The sequence below is a fragment of the Tachyglossus aculeatus genome, chromosome 5 (assembly GCF_015852505.1).
Source record: "Tachyglossus aculeatus isolate mTacAcu1 chromosome 5, mTacAcu1.pri, whole genome shotgun sequence".
Classification (NCBI taxonomy): domain Eukaryota; kingdom Metazoa; phylum Chordata; class Mammalia; order Monotremata; family Tachyglossidae; genus Tachyglossus; species Tachyglossus aculeatus.
Window position 1 is genome coordinate 70,440,100 of NC_052070.1, and position 18,928 is coordinate 70,459,027.

General features: G+C 44.2%; 1 protein-coding gene across 1 annotated transcript; it reads left to right on the forward strand.

The window, feature by feature from the left end:
- Positions 1-2,655: 2,655 nt before the first annotated feature.
- Positions 2,656-18,861, forward strand: LOC119928804 (cyclin dependent kinase 2 interacting protein). The gene is made up of 5 exons (XM_038747322.1): positions 2,656-2,662; positions 7,310-7,478; positions 7,921-8,047; positions 13,179-13,308; positions 17,683-18,861. Exons 1-5 carry the CDS (start codon positions 2,656-2,658, stop codon positions 17,880-17,882), a joined length of 633 nt encoding a protein of 210 aa, XP_038603250.1. The 3' UTR covers positions 17,883-18,861.
- Positions 18,862-18,928: the final 67 nt, after the last annotated feature.

The following is an 18,928-nucleotide window of genomic DNA, read 5'->3' on the forward strand; positions in this document are numbered from 1 at the left end:
ACTGTGAGCCCGCTGTTGGGTAGGGACCGGCTTTCTATGTTGCCAACTTGTCCTTCCCAAGCGCTTAGTCCAGTGCTCTGCACACAGTAAGCGCTCAGTAAATACGATTGAATGAAGTAAGCATGAATGAAAAATAAAAATAAATGAAAAATTAAAATAAATTTAAAAATTTAATAAATAAATAATGAAAAACAGTAAAAATGAATGAATGAGTGAATGAATGGCTCACCACAGCACCTGTATATATGTATATACGTTTGTACATATTTATTACTCTATTTATTTTATTTGTACATACTTATTCTATTTATTTTATTTTGTTAATATGTTTTGTTTTGTTGTCTGTCTCCCCCTTCTTGACTGTGAGCCCGCTGTTGGGTAGGGACCGTCTCTAGATGTGGCCAACTTGTACTTCCCAAGTGCTTAGTCCAGTGCTCTGCACACAGTAAGCGCTCAATAAATACGACTGAATGAAGTAAGCATGAATGAAAAATTAAAAAAAAGAAAAATTAAAATAAATTTAAAAATTTAATAAATAAATAAAAATGAAAAACAGTAAAAATGAATGAATGGCTCCCCACAGCACCTGTATATAAGTATATATGTTTGTACATATTTATTACTCTATTTTATTTGTACATGTTTATTCTATTTGTTTTATTTTGTTAATATGTTTTGTTTTGCTGTCTGTCTCCCCCCTTCTAGACTGTGAGCCCACTGTTGGGTAGGGACCGTCTCTAGATGTTGCCAACTTGTCCTTCCCAAGTGCTTAGTCCAGTGTTCTGCACACAGTAAGCGCTCAATAAATACGATTGAATGAAGTAAGCATGAATGAAAAATAAAATAAAAAATAAAAATAAATGAAAAATTAAAACAAATTTAAAGATTGAATAAATAAATAAATAAAAATGAAAAACAGTAAAAATGAATGAATGAGTGAATGAATGGTTTCCCACAGCACCTGTATATATGTATATATTTGTACATATTTATTAGTCTATTTATTTTATTTGTACATATTCCATTTATTTTATTTTGTTAATGTGTTTTGTTTTGTTGTCTGCGGGACCGGCTCTATATGTTGCCAAGCGCTTAGTACAGTGCTCTGCACACAGTAAGCACTCAATAAATACGATTGAATGAAATAAGCATGAATGAAAAATAAAATAAAAAATAAAAGAAATGAAAAATTAAAACAAATTTAAAGATTGAATAAATAAATAAATAAAAATGAAAAACAGTAAAAATGAATGAATGAATGAATGGCTCCCCACAGCACCTGTATGTATATATATGTTTGTACATATTTATTACTCTATTTTATTTGTACATATTCTATTTATTTTATTTTGTTAATATGTTTTGTTTTGTTGTCTGTGGGACCGGCTCTATATGTTGCCAACTTGTCCTTCCCAAGCGCTTAGTCCAGTGTTCTGCACACAGTAAGCGCTCACTAAATACGATTGAATGAAGTAAGCATGAATGAAAAATAAAATAAAAAATAAAAGAAATGAAAAATTAAAACAAATTTAAAAATTTAATAAATAAATAAAAATGAAAAACAGTGAAAATGAATGAATGAATGAATGAATGGCTCCCTCCAGCACCTGTATATATGTATATGTTTGTACATATGTATTACTCTATTTTATTTGTACATATTCCATTTATTTTATTTTGTTAATATGTTTTGTTTTGTTGTCTGTGGGACCGGCTCTATATGTTGCCAACTTGTTCTTCCCAAGCGCTTAGTACAGTGCTCTGCACACAGTCAGCGCTCAATAACTACGATTGAATGAAGTAAGCATGAATGAAAAATAAAATAAAAAATAAAAATAAATGAAAAATTAAAATAAATTAAAAAATTGAATAAATAAATAAATAAATAAAAAGGAAAAACAGTAAAAATGAATGAATGAGTGAATGAATGGCTCCCCACAGCACCTGTATATATGTATATATTTGTACATATTTATTACTTGTCCTTCCCAAGCGCTTAGTCCAGTGCTCTGCACACAGTAAGCGCTCACTAAATACGATTGAATGAAGTAAGCATGAATGAAAAATAAAATTAAAAATAAAAGAAATGAAAAATTAAAACAAATTTAAAAATTTAATAAATAAATAAAAATGAAAAAAGTAAAAATGAAGGAATGAATGAATGGCTCCCCCCAGCACTGCACATACTAAGCGCTCAATAAATACGATTGAATGAATGAATGAATGGACAGCAGGTAGAATTGTACTTTCCAAGCGGTCAGTCCAGTGCCCTGGCACACAGTAAGCATGAATGAAAAATAAAATAAGAAAATGAAAATAAGTGAAAAATTAAAATAAATTTAGAAATTTCATAAATACATAAATCGAAATGAAAAACAGGAAAAACGACTGAATGAATGAGGGAATGGATGGAGGGAGGGAGGGAGGGAGGGAGGGAGGAATGAATGAATGAATGAATGAATGAATGAATGAATGAATGAATGACCGAGCTCCTGGCGGCCCACTCTCTGCGGCTGCGCGGCGGGAAAGGGGAGGCGGGGAGAGTTCGGTTACCAGGGCAACCACGGCTCGCCAACAACTTCCGGGTTAGAGGGCGCCCGGCCGAGGCGGAAGTGACGACACGCGACTTCCGGCGGGCAGGGCTGACAGGCCGCCATGGATGGTGAGTGAGGTGCGGTGGCTGAGGGGCAGCGATTGATTCTATTCATTTATTCAGTCATTCAGTCCTATTTATTGAGCGCTTACTGTGTGCTAAGCACTAGACTAAACGCTTCCTAAAATGCCTCTTCCCCCGAGAATAATAATAGTGATGGCATTTATTAAGCGCTTACTACGTGCAAAGCACCGTTCTAAGCGCTGGGGAGGTTACAAGGTGATCAGGTTGGCCCCCAGTCTTCATCCCCATTTTACAGATGAGAGAACTGAGGCACAGAGAATAATAATAATAATGGCATTTGTTAAGCGCTTACTATGTGCAAAGCACTGTTCTATGCGCTGGGGAGGTTACAAGGTGATCAGGTTGGCCCCCAGTGTTCATCCCCATTTTACAGATGGGAGAACTGAGGCACTGAGAATAATAATAATAATGGCATTTGTTAAGCGCTTACTATGTGCAAAGCACTGTTGTAAGCGCTGGGGAGGTTATAAGGTGATCAGGTTGTCCCCAGGGGGGCTCACAGTTTTCATCCCCATTTTACAGATGAGGGAAGTGAGGCACAGAGAATAATAATGGCATTTGTTAAGCGCTTATTACGTGCAAAGCACTGTTCTAAGCGCTGGGGAGGTTATAAGGTGATCAGGTTGTCCCCAGGGGGGCTCACAGTCTTCATCCCCATTTTACAGCTGAGGGAACTGAGGTAGAGAGAATAATAACTATAATAATGACATTAAGTGCTTACCATGTGCAAAGCACTGTTCTAAGCGCTGGGGAGGTTACAAGAAGATCATGTTGTCCCTCTTGGGGCTCACAGTCTTCACCCCCATTTTACAGCTGAGGGAACTGAGACACAGAATAATAATAATGGCATTTGTTAAGCGCTTACTATGTGCAAAGCGCTGTTCTAAGCGCTGGGGAGGTTATAAGGTGATCAGGTTGTCCCACGGGGGGCGCACAGTTCACCCCCATTTTACAGACGAGGGAACTGAGGCACAGAGAATAATAGTAATAGTAATGGCATTTGTTAAGCACTTATTATGTGTAAAGCACTGTTGTAAGAGCTGGGGAGGTTACAAGAAGATCAGGTTGTCCCTCTTGGGGCTCACAGTCTTCATCCCCATTTTACAGATGAGGGAACTGAGGCACAGAGAATAATAGTAATGACATTAAGTGCTTACCATGTGCAAAGCACTGTTCCAAGCGCTGGGGAGGTTACAAGGTGATCAGGTGGTCCCTCTTGGGGCTCACAGTCTTCATCCCCATTTTACAGATGAGGGAACTGAGGCACAGATAGTAATAATAATGGCATTTATTAAGTGCTTACTATGTGCAAAGCACTGTACTAAGCACTGGGGAGCTTACAAGGTGATCAGGTTGTCTCCCGTGGGGCTCACAGTCTTCATCCCCATTTTACAGATGAGGGAACTGAGACACAGAGAATAATAATAATGGCATTTGTTAAGTGCTTACTATGTGCAAAGCACTGTTCTAAGCGCTGGGGAGGTTATAAGGTGATCAGGTTGTCCCCAGGGGGGCTCACAGTCTTCATTCCTATTTTACAGCTGAGGGAACTGAGGCACTGAGAATAATAATAATAATGATGGCATTTGTTAAGCGCTTACTATGTGCAAAGCACTGTTCTAAGCACTGGGGAGGGTACAAGAAGATCAGGTTGTCCCTCTTGGGGCTCACAGTCTTCATCCCCATTGTACAGCTGAGGGAACTGAGGCACAGATAATAATAATAATAATAATGGCATTTATTAAGCGCTTACTATGCAAAGCACTGTTCTAAGCGCTGGGAAGGTTATAAGGTGATCAGGTTGTCTCTTGGGGCTCACAGTCTTCATCCCCATTTTACAGACGAGGGAACTGAGGCACAGAGAATAATAATAATAAGGGCATTTATTAAGCACTTACCATGTGCAAAGCACTGTTCTAAGCGCTGGGGAGGTTACAAGGCGATCAGGTTGGCCCACGTGGGGCTTACAGTCTTAATTCCCATTTTACAGATGAGGTCATTGAGGCACAGAGAAGTGAAGTGACTTGCCCAAGGTCACACAGCTGACAAGTGGCAGAGCAGGATTTGAACCCATGACCCCTGACTCCCAAGCCCGGGCTCTTTCCACTGAGCCACGCTGCTTCGCTATAAGCTCTCCTTGATTTTTTCACTCTTTCTTCAGCACTTCTGTCCCTATCCCTAAATTTATTTATATTAACGTCTCTTTCCCCCCTCTAGGCTGGAAGCTCGGGGGTGGACAGGGAACGCGACTAATAATTAGGATATTTGAATTGTCCTTCCCTAGCGCTTAGTCCAGTGCTCTGCACACAGTAAGCGCTCAGTAAATACGATCGAATAAATGAATGAAAAACACTTATTATGTGCCAAACACTGTTCTAAGCGCTGGGGGGGGGATACAAGATAATCAGGTTGGACACAGTCCCTGTCCTAGTTGGGCGCACACTCTCAGTCCCCATTTTACAGACGAGGTAACTGAGGCCCAGAGAAGTGAAGTGATTTGCCCAAGGTCACACAGCAGTCAAGTGGCGGAGTCGGGATTAGAATCCATGACCGCTGACTCCCAAACCCATGTATTCTACCAAGCTCTTAGTACAGTAATCTACACACAGGAAGCGCTCAATAAATATGATTAACCGACTCTTATATCGTACTCTCCCAAGCGCTTACTGTAGTGCTCTGCACACAGTAAGTGCTCAATAAATAATGATTAACTGACTGGCCAACTCTGTTATATTGTACTCTCCTGAGTGCTTAGTACAGTGCTCTTTGCATAGTAAATGCTCAATAATAATAATCTTCCCTTGAGCTTTAAACAGTGCTTGACACATACCGCTGAACAAGTACCACAACTATGACTATTATTATTATTACCTTTTTCTAGTTTGCCTGTTGCAAGTGATTTGGGGATCGAGCAGGAACTTGATAACCCAGAATGTCCCTGCTGTTATCAGTGTGCGTCGGAGGGCAGCTTCACGTGTTTAATTTGGGTTTCTTTTGTTGCTTAATCACCCGTCAGTTCGTTTCTACCTGCATCATTGGAAACATCTTGGAAAGAGAACTCCATGAAGGCAGGGACCATGTCTAGTCAAAGCCCTGGGATGTTCCCCTTCAGGGGGCTCAGGTGGCATTCCTAAGGAGGCACATATTTTTCCTTTCCCCCTCATTCACCACTCACCCACCCTTGCCCGTATTTCTATGTGTACCCTGCTAGTAGGGTAATATCAGTATAATCAATCAATCAATCGTATTTATTGAGCACTTACTGTGTGCAGAGCACTGTACTAAGCGCTTGGGAAGGACAAGTTGTTACAAATACAACTAATGAAAGTTGTTAATTTGTGTCCTGGGGCAAATTAAACCAAGTGTTTTTGGAAGGCCAAATGACTCGACTTTAGCGAGTTTTGGACACGTCGTCGGAAGGACTAATTCTCTGGAGAAGACGCTAATGCTAGGAAAAGTGCAGGGAAAAAACAAGGAGGAGACAGACCAACAGCTAGTAGAAACCGGAATGATAATGAAAGAACCCTTAGGAAGGTTGTGGATTATGGCAGAAGACAGGACATTCTGGAGAAAATAGATCCCTAGAGTCGCTACAAATCGGAAACAACCCGACTGCACTTGATGATAACGATAGTAATTAGTGCCCTCGGGTTCAGCTGATTCTAAGGGACATGGTTACCATGCTCGAATGAGGATTTTTTTTTCTAGTCTTTTAAATGGAGGCTTTACCTGAGTTACGCGAGTGAGTTTTAATGGTGCTGTATTTGCGCTTAGTCAGGTAGGTGTTCAGTAAATGCAGTTGATTGATGAACTGATTGCCCCTTACGCCTTTGGGTCAAGATTGGCATTCTCCAGCCCCCCTTGCCTCAGAAGTGGCTTAATTCTTGGCCAAGTCCTCAGTGAATGGGTCAGGCCCCGGCTAACCAGGGGAACCAGTGTAGCCCCTGCTGCTGCCGTCTCAGGAGATGCGAAGCCTGGGCATGGAGTGGGCACAGGACAGAGCGCTGCACACAGTAAGCGCTCAATAAATACGATTGATTGATTGATTGACAGATGCCTGACAGCAAGAGGAGGTGGCTGAGCAGGGGCAGCACAGTGAGGAGAAAACAGGTGGCCAAAGGGAGAAGAGAAAGGAGGGTGACTTTATTTTTAAATAGCACTTTCTACGTGCCGGGTTGAACACAGTCCGTGCCCCCCATGGGGCCCACTGTCTTAATCTCCCATTTTACAGGTGAGGTAACTGAGACAGAGAGAAGTTGAGTAACTCGCCCAAGGTCACACAGCAGACAGCGGCAGAGCCGGCATTCGAACCCAACTTTTTCCTCCTTTCATAGCACTCACACTTTGTGATCAGGTCCTGCATGCTGTCTGGCTCCAAGCCTCCAAAGTTGGAGGAGGAAGCAATCTCGGGATGCCTTGGGCTGGAAGGATTGGGAACAGCTGTGCTAGGGTAGGGTTCAACTTTCCTCTGGTGAGGCTGTGAAAATCAAAAGAAGACAAAGGCATTTTGGATTCAGCGGGGTGCCTTATTTTCCACCAGCTGATCTTGGCTAAAGATACATGAAAAAGCATTTGGAATCTAATACAGGCTAGGACTATATTGACGTGTCTTTCTCCCATTTTTTTTTTTAGCAAACAATCTCGGTGTTATCACTCCCAAAAGACCCGTCCTGTCTGTCAGTGCGAGAAAAATTAAGGACAACGCAGCAGATTGGCACAATTTAATTACAAAATGGGAGACCCTCAATGATGCAGGATTTGCTGTTGCTAACAAGATTGTAAACACAAGAATCAGTGAATTGTGAGTATATTTAAAGTCCAGAATAAGTGGATCGGGGCTCCTCTTACTGTGGACTTTTTTCGTTTGAGTAGCCAAAATTGATTTTGTGAAAATAACCGTTTCGAATTGTATTGAGAAATGGGGAATTAAAATGGGCATTCTTAATATATTGAAAGTGTCCATGTCTGATACAGCATATGGGAAATACCAGTTAGTATACAATAACAGAAATGGTAATGGTATTTGCTAAGCATTTACTATATGCCAAGCACTGTACTAAGTGCTGGGAAGAATACAAGATAATCAGGATGGACAGACTTATAAATAAACAGTCTGAAATTTAAAATGCTATGTAATAAACCAGGACTATGTGTGGATAATTACATAAATGGTTTTCTGCCCTTTACTTGAATGAAATAATATTCCAAGTTCATTTTTTTCTTTATTTTTTTCTTTTTGCTAGGACTAAGGACCCTGAAATGGAATTAGAAGGCAGTAGTGAGATTTCCAGCTCTGACCAAACTCATCCAGAATATAACAAGGAACTTGACTCGTTATGTAAGGAATTGCATGGTGCCTTGGAAAGCATGGTAGGAATCTTGAACAGAAAATGGCTTCTGTTTTATGGGCCTAAAATGTTGTCTCTGTATTGAAAGGTCCTAGTTTAAACTCACTTAAAATTTGGTGCTTGTATTTTTTTCTAAATCCTACAAGGTACTGGCTGTTTGTAGGAGTAGTAGTAGTGATATTTATTGAGTTCTCCCTGTATAATGCATTGTACTCATTCTTTGGTAGGTATTTTTGTCTGGGGAGAAAGGTAGCCGAGTAATACTGCTGCAAACTAAGAAACATACAGTGAACCAAACAAATTTCTAATTTTTTTAACAAAGTATATGCCTTGTGGCTAGAAATGGTTTCCAGAATTGGAAGCCAAATGGACTCCCCCTTCGTGGTCATGCGATGGCTCCTACAGATGACAACCAACTCAGATTTGCCCAAAGCGTGTCCTTTTTCCTAAGGCTCTAAAATTTTGTTCCTGGAAAGAATGGAATATATCAATTTGCCTTTAAAAAAGCGGTGAACTCTGGAAAGCATTTAGCTGCCAACTGCAGTTTGGCATTTTATTTCTTGCCTCCCAAGCCAAACGGCTAGGGGTATCTGCCTTTTTTTTTTAAAGCTCATGTGTGTATTTTTCTATGATTCAGCCACGTGCCATTGAGCAGCTAAAATGCTAAAGGGAAAGAAAGGGCTTTTATAAAAAAAAAAAAGTACAGATAGAATTTCATGAAAATTACCCTTCATTTATGTGTTTGGCTTCAGCTCGCGTTCATGCAAACCGTCACCTTTACCTAAGCAATTGCCCTTTTACTAGAGAAGGTCAGAAACCTTCAATTCCATGGTGCTTCCTTCTTGCTGTACTCCCCCATCAAAGCTTCCAAATTGGGGCGATGGCAGAGTGTTGCTTCCCTGCTTTCACTCTTTTCGGTTCTGTCGAGCGGCTAAGTGAGTGTTCTGAGCTGGTGTGCCTGTAGCGAACTTGTCTATTGCAACTCAAAGCTCTGAATGGGCCGAGTCTTGGTGGTGACATCCACTGAATCTGTGTTTCACTGCCCTGTGGACCCATGAGAAGAGCTGGGACTCACTGTGCCAACTGAAAATAACCGTCTGACTAGCTGGTTCCATTTTCCTCTTTGGCCAGAGTGAGAGTAGTGTGTGTCATGTAGGATTGCAAAATTGGCCACTTTTTGCAAAGCAAATACACGTCACTGCCGCTTCTATTATATTTTCATAATTTTTACATGAGAATTCAGGTGTATGTCGACTACTATGCCTTAGCTGTCAATAATCTTGAACCCTTTTGTTCTTTCAAATACTCCTTAAAGCCTGTGGACTGGTGTCTGTCTGAGAAACAGAATGACCTAATGTAAAGAGCATTGGCCTGGGAGTTGCAGATCTGGTTTCTTATCCTGGCTCCGCCATTTGTCTGCTGAGTGATCCTGGGCAAGTCACTGAACTTCTGGGCCTCAGTTCCCTCGTCTACAGAATGGGGATTCACTACCTGTTCTCTCTCTTCAGACTGTGAGCCCCTTGTGGGACCTGATTATCTGGTATGTACCCCAGTGCTTAGTTCAGTGCTTGACACGTAGTAAGTGCTGAGCAAATACCTTTATTATTGTCATTATTAGTAGTACTAGTAATAATAATTCAGTTGGGAGAGTGAGCTGTAATTAGAAAGATTAGATGAGCGTGGAAGCAGAATCAGTCTTGGATTTGTTGAGCATTTACTGTGTGTAGAGCACTGTACCGATCACTTGGAAGAGTCGATAGACACATTCTCTGCCTGTGAGGAGCTTACAGTCTGGAGGAGATGACAGGCATTAATAAAAATAAATACATTATAAATACATTCTTAAGTGCTGCGGGGCTGAGGGAGGGGTGAATAGCAATTGTGAATACCAAGTGCTAAAGGGTAAAGATCCAAGTCTATATGTTGCCAGCTTGTACTTCCCAAGCGCTTAGTACAGTGCTGTGCACACAGTAAGCGCTGAATAAATATGATTGATTGAAGTACATAGGCAACACAGATGGGAGAGAGTGTAGAAGAAATGAGGGCTTAATAGCGAAGGCCTCTTGGAGGAGATATGATTTTAATAAGGCTTTGAAGGTAGGGAGAGTGGTGGTCTGTCTACAGTAATAACAATAATGGTATTTAAGCGCTTACTGTGTGCCAGGCACTGTACTAAGCGCAGGGGTGGGTGCAAGCAAATTGGTTGGATACGGTCCCTCTCCCCTTGTGGGGCTCACTGTCTCAATCCCCATTTTTCAGGTGTGGTAACAGGCCCAGAGAAGTTAGGTGACTTGCCCAAGGTCACACAGCACGTGGCAGAGCCGGGATTGGAACCCAGGACCTTCCAGGCCCGGGCTCCATCCACTGAGCCAAGCTGTGTGTTTATGGAGGAGGAGGGACTTCCAGGTCAGAGGGTGAATGTGGGTGAGGGGTCAGTCGGCGGCAAGTTGGTAAAATCGAGGTAGGATGAGTCAGTTGGTGTTAGAAGAGCAGAGTATATTGATGGGGTTGTAGAAGGAAATCAACAAGGTAAGAAAGGAGAGGAGCAAGCTGATTAAGTGCTTTGAAGCTTATAGGAAGGAGGTTGATGTAGAGGCGGATAATAATAATAATATTGATGACATTTATTAAGCGCCTGCTTGTGCAAAGCACTGTTCTAAGCACTGGGGAGGTTACAGGGTGATCAGGTTGTCCCACGGGGGGCTCACAGTCCTAATCCCCATTTGACAGATGAGGGAACTGCGGCCCAGAGAAGTGAAGTGACTTGCCCAAAGTCACACAGCTGACAAGTGGCGGAGCCAGGATTAGAACTCATGACTTCCGACTCCCAAGTCCGGGCTCTTTCCACTGAGCCACGCTGCTTCCACTGGGCATCTACTGGAGGTTCTTGAGGAGGGGGAGGTTCTCTCCCACTCCTCATCCCCCCCGCCTTTCCTCCTTCCCCTCCTCACAGCACCTGTAAATATGTATATATGTTTGTACATATTTATTACTCTATTTTTCTTGTACATATTTATTTTGTTAATATGTTTTATTGTCTGTCTCCCCCTTCTAGACTGTGAGCCCGCTGGTGGGTAGGGACCGTCTCTATATATTGCCAACTTGTACTTCCCAAGCGCTTCGTACAGTGCTCTGCACACAGTAAGCACTCAATAAATACGATTGAATGAATGAATGGGCAGATGTGGGCTGAACGTTTATGTAGAAAATGGAACTGGGCAGCAAAAAGTGAAGTATGAACTGGAGTGGGGAGGGACAGGAAACAAGGTCAGCGAGGAGGCTGATGCAGGAGTCAAGAAGGGATATGATCAGTGTAAAGGCAGTTTGGATGGAGGGGAAAGGGTGGATTTTACCAATGCTTTGAAGGTAGAAGTGACGACAGCATTTGGTGACAGATTGAATGTGTGGGTTGAATGTGAGAGATGAGTCGAGGAGAGTGCCAGGCTTATGGACCTGAGACATAGAGGATATAGGTTGGAAAGTGTTTCTAGAAGAAGGGGGTGGTCCACAGGATCAAAGGCAGCCAAGAGGTCGAAGAGGACTAGGATGGAGTAGAGGGCAATGGATTTGGGAAGGAGATCATCATTGGAGACCTTAGGGCTGTTTTTGTGGAACGTAGGGGATGGAAGACAGTTTGCAGGGGGTCAAAGAGAGAATTGGAGGAGGGGGAGTAGAGGCAACGGGTGTAGACAACTCACTCAAGGAGTTTGAAGAAAAATGGTAGGAGGGAGTTTTGGGGTCAAGGGAGGACTTGTTTAGCAATGAGGAAGAAGCGAATGGTTTGTACATATCTATTCTATTTATTTTATTTTGTTAGTATGTTTGGTTTTTGTTCTCTGTCTCCCCCTTTTAGACTGTGAGCCCACTGTTGGGTAGGGACTGTCTCTATATGTTGCCAACTTGTACTTCCCAAGCGCTTAGTACAGTGCTCTGCACACAGTAAGCGCTCAATAAATACGATTGATTGATTGATTATTACTGTATTTATTACTCTATTTATTACTCTATTTATTTATTTTACTTGTACATATCTATTCTATTTATTTTATTTTGTTAGTATGTTTGTTTTTTGTTCTCTGTCTCCCCCTTTTAGACTGTGAGCCCACTGTTGGGTAGGGACTGTCTCTATATGTTGCCAACTTGTGCTTCCCAAGTGCTTAGTACAGTGCTCTGCACACAGTAAGCGCTCAATAAATACAATTAATTGATTGATTGATTGATTATTACTCTATTACTCTATTTATTACTCTATTTATTACTCTATTTATTTATTACTCTATTTTACTTGTACATATCTATTCTATTTATTTTATTTTGTTAGTATGTTTGGTTTTCGTTCTCTGTCTCCCCCTTTTAGAGAGTGAGCCCACTGTTGGGTAGGGACTGTCTCTATATGTTGCCAACTTGTACTTCCCAAGCGCTTAGTACAGTGCTCTGCACACAGTAAGCGCTCAATAAATACGATTGATTGATTGATTGAATGGTTGAAGATGGCTGTCAGAGAGAAAGGGAGGGGTAAGTGTTTTGACAAGGTGCGAATAGATGGGGTCAGTTGGAGGGGTTAGATTTTGAGAGGGGGTGGAAGATTTCCTTCTCAAGAGGAAAGGTCTTCTAGCTCCAAGAGGAGGCCTCTCCAGGGTGGGAATTTGGTGCTAAATTGCCATACATACTTACTACTCTGGACTGCAGGCTCCAATAATGGATATCTCTTAAAAATAATAATTATTATTATGGTATCTGTTAAGCACTATATGCCAGTCACCGTTCTAAGCACTGAGGTTGGTGCAAGTTAGGATGGACAGTTTCTGTCCTACATGGGGCTCACACTCTTAATCCACATTTTACAGATGAGGTAACTGAGGCCCAGAGAAGTGAAGTGACTTTCCCATGATCACACAGCAGACAACAGGTGGGGCAGAGATTAGAACCCAGATCCTTCTGACTCCCAAGCCCGTGCTCTATCCACTGAGCCACGCTGCTTCTCTATTGTCAGCTGGATTTAGGACGTGTAGGAATGAACTGAAATTGTCACGGCTAGGAAAAGTCTCCAGATCTATTGAGTCCAAAATCCTAGTACTTGATATTTCATGGGTTTGAAACTAGGGTAAGTTTTAAAATCACGGTGTTTAAGCTCACCATTTTCATCTCCCCAGGCCAAAATACAGGCGAAGATGGAAAAACTGACTTCGACTACAAAAGGAATTTGTGACTTGGAAACCTTCCATCGCGAAGTTGAGAAATGCCCGATACCCCTCTTCCATACTTGGCCCACTACCTATTTTTGTAAGTACTGTAGTCTAACTGGAATTGTGCTGATTTGGGTCAGGGGGAAGGAAGGCATAATCAAAGTATGAGGCTTTGGAAAGTTTATACCCACCCTTGAAGTAGCACTCTAAAGAAAGAGGAGAGGGAGAAGAAAATCCCAAAGTTCCCGAGAGGGACACTTTTTATTCTAGACTCGTTGCGAGCAGGGAACGTGTCTATCAACTCTTGTTATTTTACTCCCATAAGCACGTAGTGTGGTGCTCTGCACACAGTAAGTGCTCAACAAATACCATTGATCGACTGACTGATTCCTCAGCTTGAATGTTCTGGCCGGCTGAAATTTCCTTCTCACACAGAATTCCCTAGGACAAAATCCCCTCAAAGTCCCGGCCCGTGTTCCGTCTCAACACAGCAAACCTTAGCACTCAAGGTAACTGCAAAGCGTTCTTCAAAGCTGTGAGCACGGTGTCCTTGCCGGTGGTTTTCTTGGCCGTCTGTAGAACCGAGGCGTTCAGCTCAGAGGAGGTCTTGGCTGTTTGGAGATTCAGTGAGGGGAAGGGAATGCGGAGCCTTAGTTCACATCCCGGTCGGCCGAGAGGCACACACGACAGGATGCCAGTTTTAAAGCCCCAAATCCCTATCTGCTCAAAATTTTGATTTGGGGGCCTCCCTGCTGTTCTCATGGCCCAGAAAGGTTTATCTTAGTACATTCAGGTGTCCTATAATACTAATAATCGTGGTATTTGTTAAGTGCTTGCAAGCAAATCGGGTTGGACCCAGTCCCCGTCCCACATAGGGCTCACAGTCTCAATCCCCATTTTCCGGCTGAGGTAACGGAGGCACAGAGCAGTGAAGCGACTTGCCCAAGGTCACACGCACACAAGCGGCACAGCCAGGATTAGAACCCCTGACCTTTTTGACTCCCAGGCTGGTGCTCTATAATAATAATAATGATGGTATTTGTTAAGCGCTTCCGATGTGCAAAGCACTGTTCTAAGTGCCGGGGAGGTTACGAGATGATCAGGTTGCCCCACGGGGGTGCTCAGTTTTAATCCCCATTTTACAGATGAGGGAACTGAGGCACAGAGAAGTTAAGTGACTTGCCCAAAGTCACACAGCTGACAGTTGGTGGAGTCAGGATTTGAAACCATGACCTCTGACTCCAAAGCCCGTGCTCTTTCCACTGAGCCACACTACTCTATACATTAGACTGTGAGCCCACTGTTGGGTAGGGACTGTCTCTATATGTTGCCAACTTGTACTTCCCAAGCGCTTAGTACAGTGCTCTGCACGCAGTAAGCGCTCAATAAATACGATTGATTGATTAGTCCAGGACACAGGCCCTGTGACCTCTGACATGGGGGTGAAGTTTAGCCCCGCGATCCGTGCTGCTGCTTCTGCTGCCGCTTCCCACCTCCTTCCCACCTCCATCCCTGCCGCTTCCCACCTCCTTCCCACCTCCATCCGTGTCCCCCTGTTGTCAGGAAGAATGGTCCCTAACCCTAAGGGCATGCTAGACAAAACCTGGGGTGAAAACACACCCTTAGGAAGAACAGGGTATTTAAAATCCTTGTTTTTCGCGGGCTAAAGTATTCAATGATCTGATGATGGGTATGGATTTTATCAGGGTTGTCTAGATCTAAGATTTTTAGAACAGTGCTTTGCACATAGTAAGCGCTTAATAAATGCCATCATCATTATTATTATTATTTGGCCCATGCTGACATAGCTGTGGCGTGGAAGTTTTCAATACTCTACATTAGAAAGCATAGAGAGCCTAAAAAGTGTATTTGGAACCATTTTTAAATTTAATTCCATTACGTTGACCTCCACCCCCTGCACTCGGATTCACTAGCGCTGTGAATCATTCAAAATAGTCTGGGGGCAGAATATGGAGAATGTTCCACCCCGACTCGCCTATTCCACAGTCAGTACTGAGCTGGAAGCCTCCACTTGCCTCTGTTAGCACTGTTTCAGTCCAGGGCTCCCTCCATCTTCACTCTTCTTTCATTCAATCGTATTTATTGAGCGCTTATTGCGTGCAGAGCACTGGACTGAACGCTTGGAAAATACAAATCGGCAACCGATAGAGACAGTCCCTACCCAGCAATGGGCTCACAGTCTAGAAGCCTCTCCTCTCTTCTTGGGAGGATCATTTATCTCGGAGAGCCGAGCGCATTCGGGTAGCTAACGTTCAGCAGCGCCTAGGTTTCATCGTAGTTTTTGTCACTCAGAGTCACTTAACTTCTCGGAGCCTCAGTGACCTCATCTGTAAAATGGGGATGATGACTGTGAGCCCCACGTGGGGCGACCTGATCACCTTGTATCCCCCCCCAGCGCTTAGAACAGTGCTTGGCACATAGGAAGCGCTTAACAAATGCCATTATCATTATTATTATTATTATTATTATTACAAGCCAAATGGTATCGGTTGCCCCCTTGATGTGTTAATTAACCAGCATGAAAAGCCGTGAGGCCTAGGGGAGAGAGCATGGGATTGGGAATCAGAAGGACCTGGGTTCTACTCCCGACTCTACCAACTGCTTATTGTGTGTCCTTGGGCAAGTTACTTGAAGCAGCAAGGAGTAATAATAATAATGATAGCATTTATTAAGCGCTTACTATGTGCAAAGCACTGTTCTAAGCGCTGGGGAGCTTACAAAATGATCAGGTTGTCCCACAGGGTGGGGGTGGGGGGGGGCTCACAGTCTTAATCCCCATTTTACAGATGAGGGAACTGAGGCCCAGAGAAGTTAAGTGACTTGTCTCTAATGTGTCGCCAACTTGTCCTTCCCAAGCGCTTAGTACAGTGCTCTGCACACAGTAAGCGCTCAATAAATATGATTGATTGATTGATTGCCCAAAGTCACTCAGCTGACCAGTGGCGGAGCTGGGATTTGAACCCACGACCTCTGACTCCAAAGCCCGGGCTCTTTCCACTGAGCCACGCCGCTTCTAGTGGATAGAGCATGGGCCTGAGAATCACGAGGTCATGGGTTCTAATCCTGACTCCACCATTTGTCTGCTGGGTGACCTTGGGCAAGTCTCTTCACTTCTCTGGGCCTCAGTTACCTTCTCTGTAAAATGAGGATTGAGACTGAGCCCCACATGGGACAGAGGGACTGTGTCCAACCCCATTAGCTGAGAAGCAGCACGGGCTTTGGGAGTCAGAAGACGCGGGTTCTAATCCGTGCTCCGCTACTTGTCTGTTGTGTGACCTTGGGCAAGCTACTTAACTTGAGGCTCACAGTCTAGGTAGGAGGGAGAACAGGGTAGATGTAGTCCTCTTTTTATAGTTGAGGAAACTGAGGCACAGAGAAGTTAATAATAGTAAATTATGGTGTTTGTTCAGCTCTATGTGCCAAGGACTGTCCTAAGCTCTCCTGGCAAGCTAATCAGGTTGTCCCACTTGGGGCTCAAAGGTTAACATATGTATATATGTTTGTATGTATTTATTACTCTATTTTATTTGTACATATTTTATATTTTATTTTGTTAATGTTTTGTTGTCTGTCTCCCCCTTACAGACTGAGCCTGCTGTTGGGTAGGGACCGTCTGTATATGTTGCCAGCTTGTACTTCCCAAGCGCTTAGTACAGTGTTCTGCACACAGTAAGTGCTCAATAAATACGATTGAATGAATGAATGAATAACTTCTGTGTCCCTCAGTTACCTCATCTGTAAAATGGGGATTAAGACTGTGAGCCCCAAGTGGGACAACCTGATTAGCTTGCCAGGAGAGCTCAGGACAGTCCTTGGCACACAGAGCTGACCAAACACCATAATTATTATTATTAACTTCTCTGCGCCTCAGTTTCCTCAACTATAAAATGAGGACTAGATACCTGTTCTCCCTCCTACCTAGACTGAGCGCCCCATGCGGGACAGGGACTGTCTGACCTTATTAACTTGTACCTTCCCAAGCGCTTAGTACAGTGCTGTGCACACAGTAAGCTCTCAATAAATACGATTGAATGAGTGAATGAGTAACTTCTCTGTCCCTCAGTTACCTCATCTGTAAAATGGGGATTAAGACTGTGAGCCCCAAGTGGGACAACCTGATTAGCTTGCCAGGAGAGCTCAGGACAGTCCACAGAGCTGAACAAACACCATAATTATTATTATTACTAACTTCTCTGCGCCTCAGTTTCCTCAACTATAAAATGAGGACTAGATACCTGTTCTCCCTCCTACCTAGACTGAGCGCCCCATGCGGGACAGGGACTGTGTCTGACCTTATTAACCTGTACCTGCCCCCGCGCTTAGTACAGTGCCTGACCCATAGTAAGCGCTTAAAAAATGCCACAAAAAAAATAAATGAACCAGAAAACCGAGACTGTAACGGTTTCATGACGGGGATGCGCGGGGCTAGCTACTCTGTCGTTCATTGCAGATGAAGTTTCACTCAAGCTTTCGGAAATGTACAGGAAGGAACTGCTCCTCAAGCGCACTGTTGTGGAAGCTATTGCTCACACGCGGGCGCGGGACCTGATGATGACGTACTTGTCCATCTGGCTGCACCAGCCCTACCTCGACGAGAGCGGCAAAGTGCACTTGGAAAGCATGCTCTACGAAACAGGACACCGGCCCTAGGGACCCCCTCCTCCTCCTCCTCACCCCACCGCTGGGCCCGTCAGCGGACGGCCCTGGAGGAATGAACGCAGTTGAGAACGGTGTCAGCTGTCCGTCTGGGGAGCCTCGGCCTGTGGAGGATCGGCGGGCTGTGCTGTGTGACTCTCACCGGAACAACATCTCTTATGCACAGTAAGTGGACGGGCCGCCTGACGTGTTCTAGGTGTTCCGCTGTCATTTTCCTAACGTGTACAGGTGCAGTTTGAAGCTCAGTACACAAGCCCAGGGCCTTTGCTGCAGGTGAGCGACCCGGCTCTTTTTTTTCGCCATTCCCGGTTGCACCCGTGCCCTCGCTCCACCCATCCTGGCTGCTTTCCTCTTTCCCCTGACCACGCTGTGCTCAGCCAACCCTTTTCTTGGCTGCCATTCTCCCCCCGAGCCTCACCGCCTCCAACCCGAGGCCCACGTTTTCCCCCTGGAAAGCTCGGTTTGTACGAGCCGGCCAGTACGGGTCGTAGGAAAGCGGCAGCCCCCTCCGTGCCAGAAGCCGGCACCTATTCCCCTCCACCCTGTCACTGTCCTCTTTGCCCTGATGCAGGAGCAGGTGAGTCCCAACCCCTTTTTAGGCCAGCCACTGGGTAAAGGGAGTTGAGCCCCAGCAGAGCGCTCTGGAATTTTTTACCTTCTCCTTGGCCAGGTTGGCCCTACCAACCAAGCTGAAGGCTGCTCCTGTACCCCGGAGCATGCCGTCTCCACTTAGACCCTGATCAGAGGACACTAGTGGTGGGCGAGACCCATCCTGGGACGAGGAGGAGGACGAGGAGGGTGAGAAGCAGCAAAGGCCCATCGTTCCCTCTTCCCGAAAAGGCCCAGGGGCTCCCCAGAGGAAGTGCCGGGAGTAAGGCTCCATGAATAAATGGGATTTAGTAAGCACCAGACAGTCAAGCCACAACCACCCACTCACTTGGCTCTGCCTTTCAGGAAGGAAGGAAGTGCCCAATGGCTGAGGAAGGGGGAAGCCTTGACAGTCCTGCAGGAAACCAGTCCCTTCCTTCAGGGGTAGAGGA